At 37.2% G+C, this 25,592-nt stretch overlaps 1 protein-coding gene across 1 annotated transcript; it reads right to left on the bottom strand.

The window, feature by feature from the left end:
- Positions 1-3,102: 3,102 nt before the first annotated feature.
- On the bottom strand, positions 3,103-23,348 carry ube2d2 (ubiquitin-conjugating enzyme E2D 2 (UBC4/5 homolog, yeast)). The gene is made up of 7 exons (XM_038277637.1): positions 23,052-23,348; positions 21,454-21,517; positions 10,171-10,202; positions 9,953-10,030; positions 9,666-9,771; positions 7,940-8,033; positions 3,103-4,386 (listed from the first exon to the last, which is right to left on the bottom strand). Exons 1-7 carry the CDS (start codon positions 23,073-23,075, stop codon positions 4,341-4,343), a joined length of 444 nt encoding a protein of 147 aa, XP_038133565.1. The 5' UTR covers positions 23,076-23,348; the 3' UTR covers positions 3,103-4,340.
- Between the last annotated feature and the right edge of the window lie 2,244 nt (positions 23,349-25,592).

Genomic DNA, 25,592 nt, shown 5'->3' on the forward strand with positions numbered 1-25,592 from the left:
GGCTTTTCTCCTCTGTAGATTAAAGAATGAAGAAAAATACATTGCAGTTGTTTAATTTAATCTTTAAGACATTTATATTTAGGGAAAAAGGCACCGATGTCTCATCTCAGACAATTAAAAAAACAAAAACGGACCCAAGTATATATACAACCTACATAAAAGACCCACATTTAATAATAACACAATGTTGTTCTCACAATTTTCAAGATTATGTGAGAAATAGTTTTTTAAGCAATAGAGACATTTATTGAAAACAACTAGTGTGAATTAGTATAACCTTCAGACCAAATATATGGAGGACCAAACCTGCCATAATTAAAAATAAACACAGAAATAAATAAATGCTCCAAAAATGAATAAGCATACAATTAATTGCACCCCCAAAATACAATAAACAAATAAATGTAGGTAGAAATTAAATTATACAGTGAGACATAAATTTATCTCTTTTAATTAACTTCTTTGTTTATTTCCCTTTGTAACAATTACCTTATTTATTTATTGTCCGTTCTAATCTTCAACTTTATTTCTTTATTGCTTATTTCTTTAAGTATTTATTTATGTGCATGTTATAATATTTTTGTCTGGTTTATTCTTCCTTTGTATTTTTTTTACCCTATTTATTTCTTCCATGCTATTTCTGTCTGCATTTCTACCTCATTATGCAAATGAGGAGTGGGGGGGAATCTTAAGGGCTCAACTTCTGCCCATTGGTTGGTTATCTTCATTTCTAAACTGTATAATTATGGTGTAAGAGGTATGGCATAAGATTGGTTATTCAGTTACTTATGCAAAAAAAAAAAAAAAAATCTAGGCCTACACTTAGGGCCTTATATGTCTGACAATAAGATTATTCAAGGTAGTGTTCCACAGGGTTATATTTCGGGTCCAACTATTTTTATTTTGTACATTAATGATATTTGTGATGTTAAAATAGAAAGCCTTATAAATGAAATGAAGCTTGAAAGATGTATGATTTTAATAAGTTATCATTTATTTTGAAAAAAAAAAAAAAAAAACGTTTACCGTGTTGCTAATAGAAAACAGGAGGAAATTGTGTTTTGTATCGATGGTGTGAGTATCAAAGGAGTGCATGAAGTTAGATTTCTGGATGATTGGATGATAGATTAAGATGGAAAAACTCACATTTATCGAAATTAGCCAAAACATCTTTATTTTGAATAAGGTAAAGCACATTTTTTCATATAAATTAATGATAATGCAGTACAATGCACTGGTTTTATTTGATGTATTTTTTGGTTGAGCAATACATATAGGAGCCATATTAAACCATAGTTACAGAAGAGAGACATATGAATATGTAAAGTAGGTTATAGAGAACATACTGACTCTTTTTTGTTTGGTTTATTGAAACTAATGGATTTAGTTGACCTTTCCTACGGACAGAGGTCTCTGCATTTCATAGAGAGTGATCATGGGCCTCTGGGCTGCATCTCTGATCTGTCTTCTCCTTATTTGAAATGAAAGTTTAGAGGGACAGTCGGGTCTTCGTAGATCCACAGTGATCTGATACCCCATTTGAATATTATCACTTGCAAAGTGCTCCTTTGGACGTTTGAAGCTTAAGAAATCTTTTTGTATCAAAATTTAGCTTTAAACTTCTCCACAGCAGTATCTCACACCTTCTTCATGATGCTTTCTGCACATTAGACCCGTGAGACTACCACACAGCAGGTGCATTTATACAGAGACTTGATTCCACACAAGTGGATTCTATTTATCATCATCGGTCATTTAGGTAACATTCGATCATTCTGAGATCCTTACTGAACTTCTGCCCCACTCATCAGGTTTTTATTGCTTAAAAGTTTGAAATATCCAATACATTTGGTTCCACTTCATGATTGTGTCCCACTTGTTGATGAATCTTCACAAAAAAAAAAAATATAGTTTTCCATCTTTATGTGAGAAGCCTAAAATGTGGCAAAAAGTCAAAAAGTTCAAGAAGGCCTAATACTTTCTCAAGGCACTGTATATGTGACTAAATTATGGTCAGTCTCCACCAGAGGGCGACAAAATCTAGTCTCTTCCCTAAATGTGAAGACAATCATATATATATTTAACGATAGCATGAAATGTAACAATTTAAACTCCAGTATTTCCCCTAAATTTTTTAAAAACTATAGATATGAGTCCAAAATAGCAATCTTACTTTTTCTAGATCAGGATTCTGCAACCTGTGGTTATTTGGACCCTTATAAATGGCTCCTATAGTGGCTAGAATGTTAAATATCCAGCGTTTTTTTTTTTTTTTTTTAAAGAATCAAAGGCTTGTTTTGGAAACTTCAGCAGGTTTCTCTCTTTTTCTACCAGTACGACATTAAAACGGTTAATATATTTTAGATTTTTCTTTTCCTTGGAAACCACCATATTGCAGAAATACTGACATCTTTAAAATAAAATCTTCATATTTTATGATTTTCCTAATAAAGGGCAACAGATTTCCCATGGCAGATATTTAAAATAAGTTTTTAAAGAAGTAAAAAAAAACAACAAAAAAAACTTTGGCAGCCTTTTACTTTTATTTGGATGGACTCAGGGCAACATCGCTCTTTTCAATTTTAATATTTAGCCTGGATTAGCCTATAATGCTTGGAAATAAATTTTTGAAATATTTTTTTAATAAGTACATTGGTCTTGTTTTAAAAGACAAAAATCGGCTTTTCTACATATATAAAAATCATACTCTGGAAATTGATCCGTCTTTTTTTTTTTCCACAAACAAGATAATATAAAATAAAAATAAGGTCTGAAAACTAGTCAACTATTTGTTTTTAATTCAATTTAGAAATAACTTCCCTTGTTTGACTGTTTAAACTGTAAGAATATCTCAACAGGTCTTTATATCTAAAAAAATGTCCTGTATGTAAAAACCTGCTAAGTTTGCAAGTTTCTCAGCTTTATATCTTCTACAGTATAAGACCTTTCCAGATATCTAACAGATGCAGCAGGAGTTAAATGAACATTTGTTACACGACTATAAATACCATTTCCATCACATCGAATTCCAAGAAGCTTTAAGCATGAATTTGATGAGACTTTGATCGACGTTGTCCAAACAAGCCTGACAATGAGTCAACACAGGAGTCAGAGGTTTTTATTACACAGTTTAATCAACACACAAAGCTCAACGAGCCTCTCAGGTAATTCAATATACAGAGGTTTTTGTGCAAGAAGAGTGGGTTCTCCTCGCACCCAGAGCCCAAGCCAGTCCCGTAGCCATTTCAGATGTTAGCCGCTAATATGACAATAGCAAAAGGTAGAGGGGTTGGGGGGATGAACAAAAATAAAAATAACGGGGGAAAGAAGCAATCTAAAAAAACAAAACCAAAAAAAAAAACAAAAGGAGTAGAAGAAAATAAAAACAAAGGTTAAACTTAGAAAACGATCTGCTTAAATAGCTGGTCCAAAACCTCCACTTTTAGAGTAAAGAAAAGGTGGCGGTGGTGACGGGGGTACAGCTGTGTGTGTTTGAAGGGGTCAAAGGTGAACGGAGGACATGGAGTATGAGGTGTGTGAATAAATTCAAGTCCTTTCATAGAATCCAACAGAAGAACGAAATGGGCCATAAGCATCTTTCACTATACACAGCCTGCAATGACTTATGGGTTTTATGTTAGAAAATAGAGTGCCCTTTGACTCACATGTGAAAACTGCTTTCTTGAATCATCTCCTTTGCAGATGGAAACTGTTTCAACAAAACCAGAAAAGTTGAGGTGTAAAAAATCCCTCCTCCCCGCACACCCCCCCCCCCCCCCCCCCCCGAAAAACAAAAGGAAAGAAAAAAAAAATCACAAAGATCCCCTCGAAGTTTTACAGTTTTTAATAGGAATGCTTTTAGTAAAGATGGGTCAGGATGCAGGCATGCAGGAATAGAGGGTACATGGTGGGTCGGCGACAGCCCAGCCTGCTTGGATGTCGAAATGCAACCGAACAAAGAGGTGAGGAGATGGGATCAGAGCGTGGGGGGTGGAGCAAGTATGGTCAGGAGAGAGGCGGTTTATTTTCTAGAGTTGACAGTCTGTACACTGGAGGATGGGCAGATGAGCTGAGAGGCAGGGTGGAGGGGCGGGGGGGAGGAGGAAGGAACAGTCAGACGGTGGGGGAGAGAGGGGGGAGGTGGGGCAGAGGAAGTTTTACAGGTACTGTGGTGAAGGAGGGGCATGGCTCAAAGAAAGCACTCCAATGGAAACCAACAAGATCTTGTTTTAAACTTCTCATTTGTTTGTACGGTTTTTTGTATTTGTTTTTTTCTTAACATCTGAATCTCCCCCTAGCCTTGCGTCGTAGAGGTGGTTGGCCATGTTTCTACCCCAGCACTACATTGCATACTTTTGTGTCCATTCCCGGGCTATTTTGTTGTACCTGTGAACAGATCAAAAGCAAAAACAAAAAAGATCAGTCCTGGAATATTGGTTAAAAAACAATAACCATACATGCTAAAACGTTCCTACTTAAAATACACGAATATATTAAATAAAACTGCTGCCTGTTAAGAGCTTCTAAATGGTTCCAGACTTAAAAAACTAAATTAAGAAAATTGAAACAAAAACATATGTAGTCTTGCTCCAAGATTAGATGTGTGCAGATAAATCTGCTGGTGATGCAGATAAAATCTACATGAATAAAGTCATAATATTACGAGAATAAAGTTGCAATATTACAAGAATAAAGTCAAAATATCATGAGAAGCTGGTGTGCTAAAAGATTTCCTTATTTGTGAAACTGATGCAAAAGTAAAACTTCACACGATGCTCCACATTCCTCATTTTAGGGAAAAAATAGCTTCTTGTAAAAGTCATAAAATACAACTTTATTCTCGTAATGTTGCGGCCCTATTCTGTTAACGTTGCGGCCTCATTCTCGTAACGTTACAATTAGATTAGATTAGATGAGCTCTATTGATCTCACAGCGGAGAAATTCACTGGTCACATATTGGCATAAGTAAAGAAGGTGCAAACAAGGAGGAAAAAAGTGCATTAGGAATACACAATATATATACAGTATATCAAGATAAATAAGGATTAAGGTGCAAGTGTACATACATGTATCACACACAATGAAAAACAAAATAAAAATAATAAAAAAAAAAAGTTAAAAAATACAAGGGAGTAACACAGAGATTTGAGATGTCATATGTACAATCAGGATGGCTTATATTAGGCTTGTCCCGATCCGATCCACGGATCGGGACACCGATATTGGCAAAAAAATGCGTATCGGCAAAGCATGTAAAATGCCGATCCAGTTTTTTTTTTTAAAATCCGGTCCGTATTTTCCAGTTTCGCTGATTGAAACGATCCATTCCACTATTTTGCGCCAGTGTTTCCCTGTTTTGCATTTATATTAAAACTTACAGTAATACTTGCACCTTTAACTGTTTACGGTTTTACTGTTCACTGTGCAATTTCAGATTGCTATTCATAATTTTGTCCAGTTTGTGTTTATCTCTTAATAAACAGGTAAGTTTGTTGTTACCAATCATTGTGTTTTATTCAATCTCACCTAATTCAGCTGGCTAGATGTTATCAAGAGTACTAAAACCCTTTTCAACATGAGTCTTACAACTAAGGCTAAATACTTTAACTTAAAGGGATAGTTCGGGATTTTTGACATGAATCTGTATGGCATCCCCATCACCAGTGTCATGCAATCACACTGACTTACCCCTGGCAGCATCCTGTGAGCAGAGTTCTCGTCCAGCTTTGGTCAAGCCGAAAGTAGTCCGGCAGGTTTGCTAGACCCAGCGAAATAAAACGTTTCTCTTCCCAAAACATTGTGTGTTCAAAAGAGTGATATTTTTGCATCCCAAAAACATTGTAGTGGAAAAAGTCACACGTCGTTATCACTTGGTCCTATTTTCTCTCTGTTCGTATCAGTGCGCGCTGTCATTCTGACAGCGAGCTCAACTTTGAGGAGGGCAGGGAAGTCGCTGTTGTTTGTGATGCAGACAGCAGCTGCTGCAACTCCGACATCCTCATCAATGGAAAGGTTCTGTATCTCGGGCATTACTAAATCCCACTCGTGGCAACAGTAGCATTCCACCTCTGTCTGCATTAATTCGCACTTGAAACAAGTGCACCATGATTTGTCGGCCACCCTGGATATCGCAGCTCCAGCTGAGGCTCCTGCGGCTCCGGCTTCAGCTTCCATCACTTCTCTGTCCACCCTCTCTCTTTCTGCCCGATCTAACTCCATTTGTCGAAGTTCATCGTCAGTGTACTCGGGTTCATAAAGATATCCCTTTGGCTCTAAGTGGAAGTCGATGTTTTCCTCGTCGCTCTAGTAGTCAGACATCTTCCCCAGTAGTAAACAATCGCGAATCAAACAGGTAGGCCCTTAACCTGACAACAGCCAGATGCATGTCTCGCTCCGCCCAGCTAGGAGCTAGGCGGAGCGAGACATGCATCTGGCTGTTGTCAGGTTAGTAGGCCCTAGCTGTCAGGTCATGGTGTCGCGCGCACTGATACGAACAGAGAGAAAATAGGACCAAGTGATAACGACGTGTGACTTTTTCCACTACAATGTTTTTGGGATGCAAAAATATCACTCTTTTGAACACACAATGTTTTGGAAAGAGAAACGTTTTATTTCGCTGGGTCTAGCAAACCTGCCGGACTACTTTCGGCTTGACCAAAGCTGGACGAGAACTCTGCTCACAGGATGCTGCCAGGGGTAAGTCAGTGTGATTGCATGACACTGGTGATGGGGATGCCATACAGATTCATGTCAAAAATACCGAACTATCCCTTTAAACTTAAATACATGCTCGGATAGGCTGGTATCGGCCAGTATCGGTATCGGATCGGAAGTCCAAAAACAATATCGGTATCGGATCGGAAGTGCAAAAACCTGGATCGGGACATCTCTAGCTTATATACAGGTGGATTGACTTTTACATTAGAGTGTAGTAGGTAAGGTACAACCTTATTCTCGTAATATTATGACTTTATTCTCGAAAGAAAAAAAATCTCTAGCCTGGCCCAAATACTCTGTGGTACCGTAGTTTCTGAGCTCCAACAGTTAGTTGAAAACTAAAATAACAGGTTCTTAGCCAATCAGTGAACACTCCGTACCTAAACACTAAGACGCTGCAGTAAACATAATCTTTGTGGTGGATGCTTACGCAGTAAAGGAAATGAAAAGGTCTTTGTTCAGTATTGTGAGTTTATAAATGAAATCAGAACAACTGAGAGATAAACTGATCTGTTTAAGAAAAACAAACCCAAAACCACATGAATGTTCTTCATTTCCAGAGAACATGAAGGCCAAGAGAAGCAGATTTATCTTTCTGAATCATCGTGGAATTTACAGTTAAGGTAACACAAACCAAGCCAATGATGGTAATTGTTAATAAAAATTCACAGCAAAAACTTAATGCTCATTCACTACCACTCCTTACAAAAAGGCTAAAAAAAAAAAATGATTTCAAATCCTGTTCTTTTCTCTTTTTGGAAAGAAACCAAACCAGACTAAATCTGATTTCACAGGTGAAAGCTTTCCAACAACAGCAATGGGACATCCGCAGGGAACGTTCTGATTGGTCCATCTTCATGGGAGACGCACAACTCAATCAAGGAAGCACAGCAAACAATGATTTATCTTCCAGCTCAATCAAAACATTTATGTTTTCAGGGAAAAATCCACTTAAAAATAAGAAACTAAGCCCCGGCTTCTGTATATTTCCAGTTTTCCTAATTTTCTTTATGCCTTCTTGTAGAGTAGCACTAAAAGTGGGCAGAGTGACACTTAGCCCTAAGTGGAGCCAAAGGTGTGAAAAGCTCTTAGCACAGCCACACGGCTGCCTGTCCTCTACCCATCTGCTCTGACATACATAGAAACCAAAATAAAATGGAGCACAATGTTTAAAAGGAGAGGAAAACGTTGAAGGAAATGATGGCTGTAAAAGTGACTTACTTTTCCCTGTCAGTCTTGTAGATGCGGGCGATCTCGGGTACTAAGGGGTCGTCCGGGTTTGGGTCACACAGCAGGGAGCAGATCGACAGGAGAACTACAACAGAAAGATATTAAGACATTAAAATATTAACATTTTTTTCCACTGGATAGCTACGTGATATTTTAAGAGCTTGCTATTTACCATATATGTGAAGAAACATTACAATCTTAAAGGAATAGTACACCCAAAACATGATTAGCCTTCATTTTCTACTCACCCCCATGCTGAACAACACTCTGGAGTACATTTTTGATATCTCAAATGCATCTGGAGATCTGGGAGGCTTCTTGCTGTCTGCTGATATTCAAATAATGGAGGTCTATGGCGCCCGAGACAGAAAGGTCCATAAAAGTCCACAAAGAACGTGTCAATATTCCTCCATACTGCTCGACCAATGTATTCCAAGTGTCCTGAGTGGGTAGCATCCAGAATTTACTCGAAACGAAGTCATTTAGAATGTTTTTAGAGCATAAACAGTAGAGTATAGGATTTCCTGAAAGCGCGCGCCTGGGAGCTCACGACGCTACGGAAACCACGGCAGACCAAACCGGATGAAAGTGCGCATTCAGCTCGGCAAAGAACTCATGCTCTTCCTCAACACTGAAGTCCTCAGACATTTTTCTTTCGTTGTTTCTTTCTTTGCACAGGTAAACAGCACATTTCTTCTTCTACGCTTGCATTATCGGCAGAGCAGACGCTGAATGCGCACTTTCATCTGGTTTGGTCTGCCGGCTTCCGTAGCGTCGTGAACGCGCATGTGCGCGCTTTCAGGAAATCCTATACACTACTGTTTATGCTCTAAAAACATTCTAAATGACTTTGTTTCGAGTAAATTCTGGATGCTACCCACTCAGGACACTTGGAATACATTGGACGAGCAGTATGGAGGAATATTGACACGTTTTTTGTGGACTTTTATGGACCTTTCTGCCTCGGGCACCATAGACCTCCATTATTTGAATATCAGCAGACAGCAAGAAGCCTCCCAGATCTCCAGATGCATTTGAGATTTTAAAAAAGTACTCCAGAGTGTTGTTCAGCATGGGGGTGAGTAGAAAATGAAGGCTAATCATGTTTTGGGTGTACTATTCCTTTAAAGTCATTTGAATTTTGAGCTAATTTTTAAACACTGGGGGAAAAAAAGGTCCAAATTAGACGCGTTCCCATCCCTTGGAGTGAATTAACCAGACAGAGCAGGGCGTCATGTCCTCATACATGTAGGATTTAGCCACTAATAAACAGGAAGTAGAGGTAGCAAGCTAGTGTGGACCACACATCAGAAATTAAGGTTTAAGAAAATGTGTTATCAGGCATGTTGTATCAAGTCTGCTAATATTAGCGATGGTTCACGCCATCCAAAGACTGAGAGCGTAGCGAGATTTTAATGCTTCATTCAGGACGCTGACAGAGGAAACGGATAAAGAGTCTTGTGAGGTAAATGTTCACTTTAACAGAATTTATTCATTAAATGTGTTTCCATCTCCTCCTTTGAATTTACAAAGTTGATTTAACTCTTCTTATGCAGTACTTTAACTTGCATATAAAAACCCATTGATGGAAACATGTCTATTCATGCAGAAAAGCAGAGTCTGACATTAGGAGAGCAGAGTATAACTTGTAGGAAGTCATTTCAGAGAGACAGGAAGCAGCAGGTTCTGTCTTTAGTTAGCAGAGAGACCAGCAAACCTTTGGAGATGGTGAGAGCTGGAGACCACTGTGATCGCAGAATATCCAGACAAATGCTGCCGTTGCTGTTGATATTTGGGTGGTAGATTCTTGTGGTAAATGCAACCTGAGAGCAGAGATACACCAATAATAAGAAGGGTGGGAAAACAGGGGCAGGCGACAAGCAAAGCAGGAAACTATATGATCTGGGTTTTTTTCTTTGCCCTCAGCAGGCGAAAGGAAGCTAAATGCATCGGATGGTAACTTTGTTTATGCGTTCAGCTTCTTTGCATCCACGGCTTGTTTACCTTTGGCGGTTTGAAGGGGTAGTCTGTGGGGAAGTGTATGGTCAAGAAGAAAACCCCGCTCTGGTAAGGACTGTCATTCTGAAGCACAAAGAGATATTCAGTTTATAACATACTCCAAATGAAGAGTGATGTTAAAGGCTTTCTACAGGTTAAAAGTACAATGAAATATGAAGCAATAGGAAGCTGCAATATCAACACGTGACCACAAGAGTACTTACAGGTCCCATTATCGTGGCTTGCCAGTGAAACACTACAACAACAAAACAGAAAAACTGGTTATCAAACACATTGAATATAAAAAGTTGTTTATTTCTACAGTTTGATAACAAACCTGCAGCTCAAAACAAACAAACCTTATAGTTTTTGTTTTTACTTCTCAGTGGGACTAGATTTGTTCAGCTTACACCCAAAATATGAGCAAAAAAAAGCCAAAGTAGGTTATGGTAGCAGTTTGTTTGATGTTGAATGGCAGGAAATGACAGACAGCAGCCATGTTTACATTGGTTTTCCCATGGTGAGGTTTTCGCATTGTAAAATGTGAAAAAAACCTGATTAAGATACCCCACAGGGGATCTGTTTCAGTTCCCAATTACTTTTTTTTATTTGGTGTGTGCCTTTAAAAAGAACCTCAAAGTCTTTTCTTTACAACTTAACAGAAATACAAAAAGCAGTACAGCGGTAGTAGAGGTGGGCTGGTAATCCATCGATTTGTGCTTTTTTCCCCTCTAAGTTAGTGCATCAAACTGAAATTTCCCACAATGCATCAACCTGCAACACATACTTTGACTCAGTTGAGCACAGTACACATCAGAAAAAGATCAAGGACATATCTTTTTGTGCATAACTGGGAATAATCTTGAAATGTTTACTACAATTTCAAAACTGCCTGCATTTTCTGCTATGCATTAAATCCCATAAGAAATACATTAAAATCTAAGAATACAGCGACATCCATCCAGTCAAACAGTCAAGTGTTTTGTCAGTACCAAACAATTTTTGGTAAAATAATAAACACCAATTTTCATAGCAGATTAAAATAATTCATCACTGAAAGTTTTAAATATAGGAATGCACACTTTTTCAATTCAAAATGCCTTTTCAGCCATAAATGATTTTCTAAGGACCTACATCATTGAAGTCATCTTCATTAAGTGCTTAGTTAACTTGTAAAAGCTTCGGTAAATATTTAACAACAAACCGAGTTTATTACAAATTACTGGAGTATTCCCAGAATACGTTAGATCCAGACTCTAGCATCAAACAAGAGTTTGATAACCATCAGCTCACCGGAGAGCTGGGGAGCTCTGGCTTGTTCTGTAAAACTTAACACTAATCGTTTCACTCTACATATTCACATAGTGGTGTGCAGTCTGTTAAACCAGTGGGCTGATTTATCTGGTCACCATTATCAGCCAGCACTGCGGATGGAAGTTATCCATTAATGAATTAATTTTAAGTTCATTGATCTTGTTAATTGACTAATGATTAACTGATAAGCCGCTATTTTATTCACCTGAGTTTCTCTTGTATTAAGAGGATCTTTCCATAAGATATGAGGCTATAAGGCTTTTTTTTTTTGCAGTATGCTGAATAAAATATATATATATATATATATATATATATATATATATATATATATATATTTTTTTTTTTTTTCTAATTTATTACTGTATTAAACACTGGTAAATGCTATAATAAATTTAATCAACTATGTGAAACAGGATTTCCACTTCCATTTCCACTTAGATTCCATGAAGTTGGTGTTAGCTGTGAAAGCTCTCGTTTCAGTGTAATCTAGCTAATAGTGCTGGGAAAGACTTTGTGCTGTTAACTGAGGTTTTGTTTGCTCTCAGAGGAATGTCGAAACTTTGCCGAATAAAGCGCATTTCCATTTCTTTTTCTATCTTTTTACAAACATTTTGTGTAATTCCCTCCACCGTTTTATCACCACACCCTCCAAACAGAAATTACGCTGCTCTGTCATCTGCCTCTGCATCCTTGTCTCCAGTAAATAATCCGGACTGGACTCTGGATAAATTTGTGTTTGGTCTAGGGCGGACATTTTTTCCACTAATTGAAATGTCTTTAAATCCACATTAACATGAATTCAACACACTGTAGTAAACAGATAAATGGAGGCAGAAGATGTCTTTTAGTCATCAATGATCCGAATCAGAAATACTTTAATAATCCCAGGGTGAAATTCCTTTCGTTACATGAATCCATCTGTAATAAGGTGACTATAGGACTAAACTGATAACACAATTTTATACAATATATATATAATTAGGCGGTCCCCGCTCCATCTCGGCCTGAAAAACGCTGAAGACCCCTGGTCCTTTAGAGCAGTGCGCTTGTGCTCTGAGAAGGTTGAAAGTAGCTGCTTTGATCCCCACAGCCTCCACTCTGGGTTCCTGAGCAAGACCCTTAACCCCACACTGCTCCCCGGGTGCTGCACAATGGCAGCCCACTGCATCCCAAGGGATGGGTTAAATGCAGAGGTAAATATCTCCAATGAGAGATCAATAAAGTTTAATTATTATTATCATTAAAAAATACCAGTGAGGCTCTGCTTTAGAAATAACAGTGGCACGCTCGAGTGGATTGTGAAACGCAACAACACTAAAAGAAATTCCTTTTAAGCAGGTGTTATAGATTATTTGGAACAAATTTTAATCAAATAATTTCATTGTGAGTCGACTATTTGTTTAAATCCCTATTCAGCACCAAACTTTCAATTATGTTTATTAGTACTGCAACTAAAGATTATTTTGCTTATCAATTAATCTGTGGAATGCTGGAAAGGGTGCCTTAAAGGTTTTGTAAAGAATTTCAGCCAAAGGAAGCTAAAATTATGCGACTAGAGGAGGTCTGGATAGAACGTATTTAGGGACAAGAGGTTTCTCTATCTAAAATTCAAAATGTTAATATATTTTTTATAATATTTGGTCGTAGTCACTGTTCTGGGTTACCAGCTAATACCATGTGTTAAAGTAAAACCAAAATGTATTATAGATTCCTTTTTTATTTAAACAGCAGCTCTTTCTCTGACAGAAAACAACATTATTCCAATGTATTCATCAAGCCACCTCAACTGATGGTGGTTTGATCCCAAAACATATTACATAAGAAATCATGCAGAGTTTGAAAATGAAAAATGTTTTTGAAGCATTATATAAACAGAAGGGAGCTTTAAAATGAGCATTTGACTGAAACATCACAGATCCAGAGACAAACATGGTAAAATATGCTTAATTTAACTATATTAAAATATGTTAGGTGATCAGGAAATCCAAGGAAATATTGATCTCTCAAAACTCAACCAAAAGCCCCCAGCTATATCTATAATATTCAGTTTCAATGCTTGGCTGGCTGGTTTTCTATTAGGACTCAAACTAATTTTATATACTTAACATGACAACAGAAATCTTCTATATTGAATTTCTGCTTTAATGAATTGTTTAATCCACTTAAGTCTGCATTACCTAGTGGACAGTTACCACGCACTCCTGCATACTTAAATTAAGTATTACAGAGCAGGCATAACAGGCCTTATTAGACACTTTATAGTGGAGAGAAAATAATGGAAACCAGCGGAGACCAAATAGAGAAATAAAAATCCCTCACCCCTGTTAGGAACGCTAAAAGAACATCTGACAACCAGATGCTGCTATCTTTTAATTATTAACAATTGATAGAGCTAGTAAATGTAAGGACTTCAACAAAATAACATTTGATTATATTCCCACCCTTAAGCATTTGTATGAATGTTAAACTTTCTACACACTGAAGATCAATTCTGCCCTTTTCTATGCATAAAGTTACATTTTAGTAAAGATTTGCACAATTAAAGGGAAATCCTTAATATCCATGGTGAGAAACCACTAGTTAAATGTTAGAAAAGGTGAATGAAAGCAAACCATACAAAATGATACGCAAGGCTAAACTTGAAGGTTAATAAAATGTGACTTTTGCTTTTATAGCTTCCCATTGAGCTTGATGTTTAATGGACATGTTAGTGAACCCCAAACAAATTACATAAGAAAACATGCAGAGCGTAAAGGCATTTAGTCGTCATGGCACACAGATGGACCCATTTTTACAGGGTGTAAACAGGATTGAGTAACTCTAATTTAATGCTTTTTAATGCTCTTATAAATAATTTTAATGCCATTTTAATGCATATTTATATAAAACACCGCACAAATAAGCAGAACCAGCTAGATCCAATATATCTCAAGAAATTGTTTTTATAAACTTTTTTTTAATAAGGCATTTTACATGCAATGATTATCACATTTTAAGAATTCTAATGCCAATTAAGGCCTTAATTTAAAAATAATAATTTAATGATGTTTAATGGGTTTTAATGACCCACAGAAACCCTGTTTTATAAAAAAAAAATATATAACCAGGGATGGTCATCTCTAGTCCTAAAGATTTCATGTCCTGTAGAACTTGCTCCAACATCTTAAGCATGAAGGACAGAACTCTTCAGGACCACGCTTGGTCATCTCAGCTTTAGAGGGACACAAACACACAAAAAAAAATCTGAACCGCTAAGATAACCAGACAGTTACAATACACTGAATGAAAAGGTCACCACCCTGCAACTGATCTAAAACTGTCCAAATGTGAACAGTGAATGAAAAACTGCACAAAAATTAGATTTGTTGAACTAAAGTTGGTTCAGTTTAATCCTAATAGCAAAACAATTGGATGTTTTTGGCTTTTGTGAAGAGCAACGTTAAACAGTAGTAACCCAGAGTGGTTCTTCAAAGCTGAGCAATTCCGGTCCACTTTTATAGGAGAGATGATAGACCAATAAATGTTGTCAGCAGAATTTAGAAAAAAACAAAAAAAAAACAAAACCACAAATATTAGAGTGTGAAACTAAGAATTAAAAAGAGGAACTTTCAACTGGTTTTGAGGTGGTAAAGGAGATAAATCTAACTTTGGGCTGTAGTCTGTAACATCCATGCTGAAGAAAAAGCAAAGCTCAAAGGGACTCAAGGAGATTCTCATTTTTTGGAGATCATAGAAACACACGTGCCAAGCTGTTGTGTCAGTCGGTCTGGCTAGTTTTTCAGCATAAATAGAGAACATGGACAGAAATGCTGATTCCAACAATTAGAATCTGCTCTATATTGAAGAGTTTAGATGGTTTAACAATTAATGCTAATTCATTCTTTACACCAAAGGTTTCAACCACAAATCCTCAAAGGCCATCAACTTTGAGATGCCTGACACTTGACTCACATTAACACTGCATTCAAACTAGTTGGGTTTTTTAGGTTTCATTCGGGTATGCGGACATAACTAAAAGTTACTGAAGGTCAGCGTACAATGAGTTAAGTTTGAGACTTATATTGACTTACACGGAAGTTGACAGTAGCAAAAAACAAACAAAAAAAACCCTATGGGCTGCTGCTCCAGCTGTTTGATCTGAGCTGCTCAGCAGAAGTTCATGTCTGCTTCAGACATACTGCCATGACGGAGAGATTGCTGCATGGTACTATAGACAAAAGTCATCCAGGTTTAATGGAAAGATCTTAGTTTAAATAGCATGAGGACAACTGTTTCTGTAGGTTTGGTTTGACAGACAGAAAAAATAAAAACAAGGAGGCTGAATATGTGTATGCTCTGTGTTTTGGGGAATACCTGCAGCTACCTGACAATGTTCATCATTGCTTTAGAGGTAAACAAACCTAATATTTTTTAAACAACATCTCTCCTTTAAAGGTAAGATTTTTTATTATGTCAGCTTTTGGTTAAACTACTTAAAAATTGCTTACTATTCCAACACAACAATTACCTTTCTTTGTAACCCAGATATTTAAAATGATTAAAGAACATTTTAAACTCAATTAGAAAGGCTTTAAATACCTTAAATCATATGAAATCACTAGCTGTACCATTTGTTTAATCTAATTTAATCTCTTAGTACATGTGTCTAAGCATTGAAGGTGCTGTGTTTCCAGTTTTATAGAAATGTTATAATTTTAAAAATTATTCATAAAAATATATTAACTTGAAGCATGCTTATTTCATTTCAAGCTACTCACAATCTTAAATGGAATTTAAAAAGTAGAAAGGGTCGACAGACATTACATGAAGAAGTTTTGGATTTAAAAATGAAATACTTTACTGCAGGAAAAGTTCAAATGAATGAGATGTAAAGTGAGACAAAACAGAACAATGTTTACAATAAGCTATGATTTCTGAAAAACAAGAGACTGGGTATTTCCTGGATGTGTTTACATAACAAAAACAGAAATACTTCCTGAATTAAGGTCAACCCACAGGACTCAATGCTGATACTTATTTTTTCTTTTTCACTTCACATTGCCTTGGCTTAAAAGCACATTCCAAGTTCTAAAGTTAAGGGGTATGTCTAACAAAGCCCTTAAAGTATAATTTTAAAGAAGCCATTTCATCTTTACCTAGTGAATAAAGACATTAAGAGACCGATCTAGATCCAGGTGGTTAGTTTTACATATTCTTAAATGCGTCTAGTTTGAATCACCAGTTTAGAGTCGGCCCTATAGGTAAAGACGTTCCAGCACTAATTCATATCTTTCATTTGACTTTGAAACTAACAATCATCCTTTAGCTTTTATGAATATAATCCAAGCAGTAATAATTGATGAGAAATTATCTTTGCATTTATGGCTTATCAACTGTATTTTTTAAGATTTAGCAAACAGCCTGGGGTTTTACGATGATTTCCACGACATATTATGTTATTTGTGAGCATTTTAGCATGCACAATAAAAATCAGATAACTAAGAAAGGTGCATAGCTGCTATATCAGATGTGATGCTATTTACGTGTGATATTCAATAAATCCATGATCCAGGCTGCTATTGCATTTCTGTTAGTGTAGCTGCATATGAAAGTAATGAGAGTAATATAAGCTACTTTTTACATCAGACAATGGATGCCAACAATCGGCCTATGATTGTTTATTACTGATTTGTCAGATGAAGATTTAATCAATTCAATTAATTGGTAAGGTCTTCTTAAAGGGATGGTTTTAAGTGTTATGGTGCAGCTGCCATCGAGAAGAAGGCATCACTGTGGATTCTTAAGAAGAACCACATCGAAAGCTGAGAAATAATACTAGAAGCATACCAGAATAGAAATAATAAAACTATCCAGCTCAGGACTATCTAACCCTATTTAATAGGGGTGTAAATAATAATCATTTTGTATCGATGCATCGATCCAACAGCCGACGATCCGATGCATCGACACGTCCGCAAGAGAATCAATTCATGTTTTTTTTTTCCTCCGGTCTATTTTTATCCATTTGCTCCTGGATGTAATTCTCCCTCCCGTGCTGTGGTGGCGCTAAACCTTTTTTGCCCTCCTACATTGCTTCCTGGGTATACTCTTACAGCAGTGTGTTGCAGTGAGCCTGACACAGACATTTTTAAATTATGCTCAATATTGAAGCGTGGTCTGTGCTACACACTGTGGGTCTAGATACGGCCGAGGCAGCGAGGAAGTGGGGGCCAGTTTAGTCCGACGACGGAGGGACATGAGGGCCAAAAAGGGCGGAGACCCAGGTGGAAAAAGGGTCCCAGCGTTCTTGCGCACCTCGCTCTTCTAGCGGGTCAAGCTTCACGAGTTGTTTTCCGCAATTTCGGTTATAAAAACAAAACAAGCCGGCATCCTGTCTGCGGCACTGTTTGCAGTGAGCTGCAATTTGCGAGAGGTGCAGCGGAGCGTCTGTGGAGGGGGCGGGACGTCTGGAGCCCAGGTATTGCATTGCACTCATTGCACTGATAATGTGCAGTATTTTTGCAGTATTTTTTGATGCAAATTTTCTACTTCTGTTATTTGCTGTTGTTTCTAAAAAAAAAAATGCATAACAATATTACAGCTTTCATTGATTTATTTCAAACTTGAAACTTTGTTTAGCCTGTAAGGTGTAAAAAAAAAAAAAAAACTAACCAATTAATCGAATCGAATCGTTGTGTATTCTTGAGTATCGAAAATAATCGAATCGTTGGGTCAGGAAATCGATACTGAATCAAATTGCAATGATGGATGTGATTTACACCCCTACTATTCAATAGCAACAAGGATGGAGAATAGACCTTATTTGGTTCCGTTTGTAATTTCAAACACTTGACTAGCCCTTTAAATCATCACCTCAATGGCGCCCATTCAGCTATGTTGCATGGTGGAGCAGTCAGCTTAAAACAACAGAAATATCACGCTCCCCTTAACTCACTCATTTCTGTGAGGTGTAAATCAATGTAAGACTATTTGTGCATGACAATAATCAGCGGTTTGGAAAGTCATGGTGAAGAAACTAAAGGAGCACTTCCCTTCACTTCTACTACATTAACGTTCTAAAAACAACAAACTACAAGCAGCATATGTACATGGCAGACAATGGCTTAAATAAACTCATTTAGAGGAAAAAGGTGTGTACCTAATTGGGCCTTTTATTAGCAAGAAAAACTAGTGCTGCTTTCATGAACACATAATTCTGCCCAAGTCTGAAAATAGTTGCAATAGAAAAATGGAAGTGCTCCCATTGCTTAGGGTAGCCGAAAAGGCTTAACGCATTTTACTTGGATACTACAATGTGTGGTCGGTGGAGAAGGAAGCAAAAAAGACAGGAGTAGACATCGACTGATACGAGTTTTTTTTTTAAGACAGATACCAATTATTTAATTTAATTATTTTGACATCAGTCAAGCCGATCCACAATAGGTGCTGCCATAATTATCAGGCTGATCCTTGAATGCTTTAAACTGCGTAATACCAGAGGCCATTTTCAGTGGTTTTTAATTCTTTTACAAACCACTGAGAAATGTATTTATGCGCCACAAGATGGGAGTAATTCTTACCAACAACTGATAGAACCGACAAGAGATGGCCAAATTATATCTTGTACAACCAAATTAAACTGATTAACAAGCTCATGTGAGAGCAGAAAGACAAGGAGAAAAACTATTCAGCAGGAGTACATCGGGGCACTTATAAAATTCAGTCAGATTTATTGAAGTATATCACTTTATACTTTAAATCAAGGAGCTATTTTAAAAATCTTTGGGTAAAAAAAAAGCCCTGATCAAAAAAAATATACATTTCCTGGTTCTTAACTTCAAACAGCCCGACTATCAAAGCTTATTCTTTCCCTTACTCCATACATTTCAAAAACGAATACACATTAAAAAGGCCATTTTAGCACCAGCAGAGAATATTGCTGCTTTTCTATGTCAAATAATTAAATTAAATAAGCTCAAGATAAATGTTTTTAGTGAGTCTGTTTATGCTGTGATGTAAAGAAACCATAACGTTTTACTCTACATAACCATGTAGCACAAAACTAATACTGTCTGACACCTCTGACTGGAAGACTGTTGAACAACAACAGAGCGTCTTCAGTAAAATGCTTCTCCAGATCCACTTTAAGAAAGAACACTACAGGAGAACCTTCCTGCCAACAGCTATTAACATCTACAACAGCTCGAAGAAAAAAAAAAAAAAAAAAAGGTGAAAACACCATTTCATTTCCCTTTGGGATCAATACAGGGTTTTTGAATTGAATTGACAGAACCTATTACTCCTGCTGCTTGATTTCATTTAACAGCTTCAACACTGTGGGACAACGGTGTAATCTGCATCAAGAGTAGGGATGGGGATCGAAACCCGGTTCTATCAAGGACCCGGTTCCAGTTTTTTCAAAACCCGAAAATCAATAACGTTTGGGCTTATCGATACCACTATCGAGTCTGGTCTTTTTTTTTTTTTTCCCGGAGGTCCTGTAACATAATTGTGTGTCCCTCGAGTCGCGTCACAGCATTTAAATCTAATCAATCCAATCACTGCAGCATGTCTACCAATGTTTTGGAATGAAATTGTAAGCAAACAGATATTAAAAGTAAAACAAGTGAAGTCTGGCAGTTAACTTTGCTCGCAACTCGAGAATGGCTGAACGGAAAAGACTCCTCCTCCTCCTGCTGCTGCCCCGCCGCACCACAGTCGGGCCCGTCTTCATCATCCACTCAGAGAACCACTGGTTAGCGCGCACACAGACTTTGTAGCTTGTCTGGTCACTTAAAAATGGTAATTGTGAAATCCGTGTTGTAATCGGCAGCATACAAGCTAGTTAGCTTAAAAAGTAAATAAAGTTTCAGACGTGCTGCGTGATGATGTGTTCAGGTTGGCTCAGTAAAACGACAATTAGGTTATCATGATGCGTTCAAGTGTAACGTAAAGAAAAGGGAAATTGAGTTTTTGGCGAGAAACATGAGTAATACAGTTGTATATTGCTGTAATTATTTTACAATATATAATTAAACTACTGATGCCAACATTTATTAAAAATTACATTTAATTTAAAATAAAATTATTTATTTGATAAATATTTTCCTAATCTCTAAAAACCTGATGAAAAGTGACAGACATGTTAATTTTTCTGCAAAAAAATACCTGTTAATTTATGGGCTGATATTTTATTTCCTTTTTTTCTGACACAGCATATTATTCATTTAATTTATATACATTATGACATTTTATTTTTCATTTGGTGCTGCTGATATATTCTAGTTAGTTTTATGTCATTTAGAAGTGGCCTATTACATTAGCCATGTTTACTGAAGGCTAGAAACTTTTTTGTTATGCTCACTTGTTAAGCAATAAAAGCAATACCAGTTCTGTTAAAAACATATTGTCGCATCGTCTTTCCACCAAATAACAGAAAAGTATCGATAGTGGTATCGATAAAGACTCGGATCGATAAGGAGTATCGATAAAGGTATCGATATCAATAAATATTAACGATCCCCATCCCTAATCAAGAGGGCTCAGCTGTTCTTCGACAACAGTGTCTCTGTAGAGGGCAGATTAGACTTCTGCAACCGCACACATCAAATGTCGCTTGGTTCTGGTCGCGAACCAGTTTTGTTGGTATGCTTCTGCACCGGCGGTCTGGAATTTCTAGGGACGCACAACAGTTTCCCGCCAAAGCGCAAGGGGGAACCTATTCGAGAACTCGAGAGAACTTTGGTGGTGCTGGCGGGAGTTTTTATTTTCCAAAACAACAATGCCACACCTGCAAGATATCACAGTTCGGATCTAGAGTTGCTGGACATCGAAGAGGAACGGGTTCTGTTAATGGAGTTTGCAAAAAGGCCAATTAACATTTCATCGTAATTGTCCATTGTAGTTGTTCCTCGGTTTTTAAAAATGGCCCCCGGCACCGAATCGAGAAGGATGGCCAAACAGACAGAAAGGCAAACCAAGGACCAATCACAGCTGCTTTATGTCCACTTCCGCTTAAGGTCTGTGCAGGTTTGTGACCGCCTGACATGTAGTCAGGGTGTTTTTGAGACGGAGACAGATTTGACGGTTGCAGTGGCTAAACTCAAAAGTATAAATTGGCCTTAAATAGGGATTTTTTTTTTTTTAAATACAGTTCAATTCCCTTAGCAGATTGATGGGAAAAAGTGGTGTTAAGTTCTGATGTTTTAACTTACTGTCATCGCCTACTGGTCCTGCAGAACACTGGGCTGGAGGATCCCGAGCCAAGTCATTCAATTCCTATAACAAAAAACATGTTTTGGTCATATTCTGCTTCAGGGTATTGGTTCATTTATATCAAAATATAGTATTTAAGTTTGGCATGCAAAAAATAAGGCAATAATCAGAATAGATTAAATTTTTTCCCCCATGACTGCCAGTTCCTTAATAAAACTATAGATTGCCATTAAGAGTTAAACTCAGTCCCCTTTAAAACAAGCCTACAAGCGCAATAATCTTTTTTTTTTTTTTTAGCGCAGTAACAGCTATTACATAACATATTTTCCACGACATAAGATTGCCCTAGGCAAAGTGAAATCCAACTAATCTGAAAAAGATGTCTTATTATGATGATGCGCTGCCCTAATAAACGATCTGTGACATGTTGCAACGCTAGCACACATGCTATCTGCAGCACAGGATGTCATGTCAGACTAGTCCTCCGCTTGCTGCTCAGCTACATTGCAACACACGCCGACATTATCGTATATCCCAGAGAAATGACGAAAATGAAACGTTTACGCTGATAATAAGCGCAAACCTTAGATAGTTAAAATAATAAAACGTCCTGCTGGGTCAACATGCAGTACAAAACGCGACCAAAAAGCAACGGGCCCGTTTCCAACAACGACAAAAAAATGCTAGCATCTTATCCTTTCCTTTATCCAACCACCTGTCATCCCTCTTATTTGTGAATATCTTGTTCTTAGAGTACAATGCGCTACACAGTTAAGTACAAAACATGACTTCCCTGTCATTAGAACTGATAAAGCGCCGTTAAATGATAAAAAACGAGAGCATCCACAAATGCACAATGCTAGCTTGAGCTAACGCAGCAATTACCAGCGAGTTAACACAACTAAATATTTATCAGTAAAAATCACAAGTCGTTATACACAAACTGTCAGGTATTTATTTAGCATCAGTGTCGTTGTGGAGATTGTTATAGCTTGGCCGTTAGCCGCTTAACCTACATAGTGTCTGTCAAACCAAGTTAGCACACATTCCTCATAATAGTTTGTCAAATTGTTAAGCATTATTATACAAGTAATAAGTAGAATATACATTAATTTAGAACAACCCGCAGCTTAATAACTGTGAAAATACATCTAAATACCGCTAGCTAGCATAAAAGGGACGCTTTAGCTTCCCCAAATTAGCTAACCCTACCAGCAGCAGCTAGCGAGCTACAATATTTAACAATAACGAGACAACCAGAGACGTTCAATATCAAGTTACCCTCCGATATCTGGCATAACGGTTTTGAACCTCCACATAACCCGACCCTAAACAAAAAACAGACCCGCGAGGAGCTAACCCGTCAACGGCTAAGTTGGCCCGTTTCAAGCGGCACCGGGGAACAGAGACGGCGGACCGCCGCTAGCCGTTCGCAGCTCATTCTCCGGCACATAAAACCAACTTTGAGGTATTCGTCTAACGGTTAAAAAAATGATTCCCAGTACAATACTCTTCGGACAGTCACCTGAAGGGTAGCCGTCGTTTACAACACACAACAAAACTGCGAAAGCCAGGGCCTCCCCGTTCACTTCCTTACCTTGTGAATTCTTTTCAGAGCCATTGTTGTGCTAGCGCTTCTGTCAGGGAAAACGTGCGATTAAAATGGCGATTGGAACCACTTCGTTAGTTGGGGGGAAACTGCAGCTCAGTGCGTCATAAAACACCGTCTCAACATACACGGGTCACCGTCTGTTACCAAAAGGAGCCACCGAGACGATTTTGAGGCGAAACTGAAAGATAGAAGGGGTAGAACCGCGGTCCTTCCTCCTACTGCAGCGGCTACCAAATCACTGCGGCCTGCCTGTGTTCCTGAGAGCTGCAACGAGAAGAGCATTTCCGCTTTGGTCCCTTCAAAATAAAATCGTTATGCCAAACAATATAGTTTGGTATAAATTTGACAAACTTTATTGTCATTTTGTATCAGTGGTGTCAAAAGTACACAGATTTCTTACTTAAGTAGAAGACGTACTGCAGTTTAAAAACACTCTGGTAAAAGTTGAAGTATTACTCAAGTAGAAGTGAAAAAGTATGTGCTCCAAAAACTACTTCAAGTATAAAAGTAACCTTAAAAAAAACAGCCAGATGCCACTATATGTAGAGAGCTCAATTTTTAGACTATTTCGAAAAATTTCTTTGCCAAGGATAAGGGAGGTCTTGTTGGTCTCCGTCTCCCGATACGCTCTCGTCTGTGTCTGACCTTTCAGACATCTCAACATCTTTTTCTGAGTCCTACATTGTAGCATTATGATGATTATCTGATGATCTCCCTTAGCTATCCAATGAGTGTTTGCGTTATATGACTCATTCAATTACACTAGTTTTCACTAGATGTGGATGGCGCCAATGATCTGCATTGGATTTATTTCACATGACGTGAAATAAATATTTATATTAAACTGAAGCCAAGAGTAACAAGTAACGTTTATTTAAAAAATGTAAGCAATAGAAAGTACAGATACATGTGTTAAAATGCAATGAGTAGAAGTCAGAAGTTGGAAGAAAAATAAGCAATGGAGTAAAGTATAGATACCGAAAAAGTGTACAGCAACAAAGTATTTGCACTTCGTTACTTAACACCTCTGCACAGAGTGTATACAAACTGAAATTTTGACACATACAGCTTTTCAACAGTGATTGAGCAGCTTAGCAGTGAAATTAACATTTCCATTTATAAATTGAATCAGTGATCAAAATATAAACAGTGTAGGAAAGACATAGTGCAAAAGGCAATAATGTGGAAGGCTCAGAGCAGTACATAAATAATTACATAAATATGGTGCAAAATGCAGTAGAAACACTGAATTGAGTTCTGCTTTGAAGATACACCATGTAATGCAAATATGATGTTTACAGTGTGATCCAGAGTCTAGGTTTGTGGCTTGATTGGAGTTTTCAGCACTTTAACAGTCTTATCGCAGAGGGGAAAAAGTTGTTGCAGAACCTGCTGGACCTGCATTGAATGCTGCAAAGCCTCTTTCCAGAGGGCAGCAGGGAGAACAGCCCATGGTGGGTGCGCGAGGGGTCATTTATGATGTTACGGCTCGAGACACGCAGCACTGGGATAAAATCTTTTTAATGGAGGGAAGAGGAGCCCCGATGATCCTCTCTGCTGTTCTCACCACTCTAATGATATCTAAGTTAAAGCAATGTTTTATGGAAACCAAGACTGTCAAGACTTCAAGCTCAGTATCAATATTTTATCTGGATTTTTTTCTTTCTATTATCTCGATGAATCTTATTATTAAATCATGCATATTTTGTTTTTGTCTTTTTTGCTTTGTTTCGATGGCTGTTGATATGGGAATATTTTGTCTTTAATAAAGTCATGATGGAAATATACAGGAAAATTTTAGATACTCAATACTATTTTTGATACCACTCGGATAAAAAAAATAACAAGTAATTAAAACCATGAAAAAAATATCGTGGAAAAATCTCACCTTTACCGATATCTCAATGAACATGCTTTCTCAACAGAATCATAGATGCTAGTTAAACAAAAGTGCAAAATAAATAATCTAGAAATCTAAAATGATCAATAGCAAAAATATGCATCATTTGTTTTTAGTATACATTACTATTGTATCCAGATACAGCGTTTGGGTATCTATAGAGTATCAATACTTTTGACAACCCTTCAAGAAACTGATCTGAAAATGGTTTTTATTTGTATAAAATCCTTGATCAAACAATCATTGATGCCTTTATAAAAATGTTCCATATAAATTATGCAACATGATGGTGTTTATTCTTATAAATAGTTTAAATAATGTAGCTATAACCTTTAGGGCTTAGATCTGTTTGCTCAATTTAATTAACAACAACTTTAATAACAATAATTCACATAATTATCTAAGAAAAGTTTATAACGTACACATATCCAACCCAGATTATGCTGATCCTGGTTAAATTGACATTTTAATTCAAGCTGTTATTTGGCTGTGAGTCACAAAACCCTGAGAGTAAAACAAAATTCTTGAACTTAAGCCTTACTTTACTAATTCTTTTCAGGGTATGTGCATCGGGGGCAAGAACTGAAAATATTCTTTTAGGCTATAATTGATTATAGTCTATAAAC

This window comes from Cyprinodon tularosa, unplaced genomic scaffold (genome assembly GCF_016077235.1).
Source record: "Cyprinodon tularosa strain WSP-4 unplaced genomic scaffold, ASM1607723v1 ctg133, whole genome shotgun sequence".
Classification (NCBI taxonomy): domain Eukaryota; kingdom Metazoa; phylum Chordata; class Actinopteri; order Cyprinodontiformes; family Cyprinodontidae; genus Cyprinodon; species Cyprinodon tularosa.

Bases quoted from the DNA above. Each gene is read 5' to 3' on its own strand.
- ube2d2 (XM_038277637.1), bottom strand. From the start codon at position 23,075: ATGGCTCTGAAAAGAATTCACAAG. The intron at 21,518-23,051 runs GTAAGGAAGTGA...TTTTTGTTATAG, and splicing joins CTCTGAAAAGAATTCACAAG to GAATTGAATGACTTGGCTCG. The intron at 10,203-21,453 runs GTAAGTTAAAAC...TTGTTGTTGTAG, and splicing joins AGGACCAGTAGGCGATGACA to TGTTTCACTGGCAAGCCACG.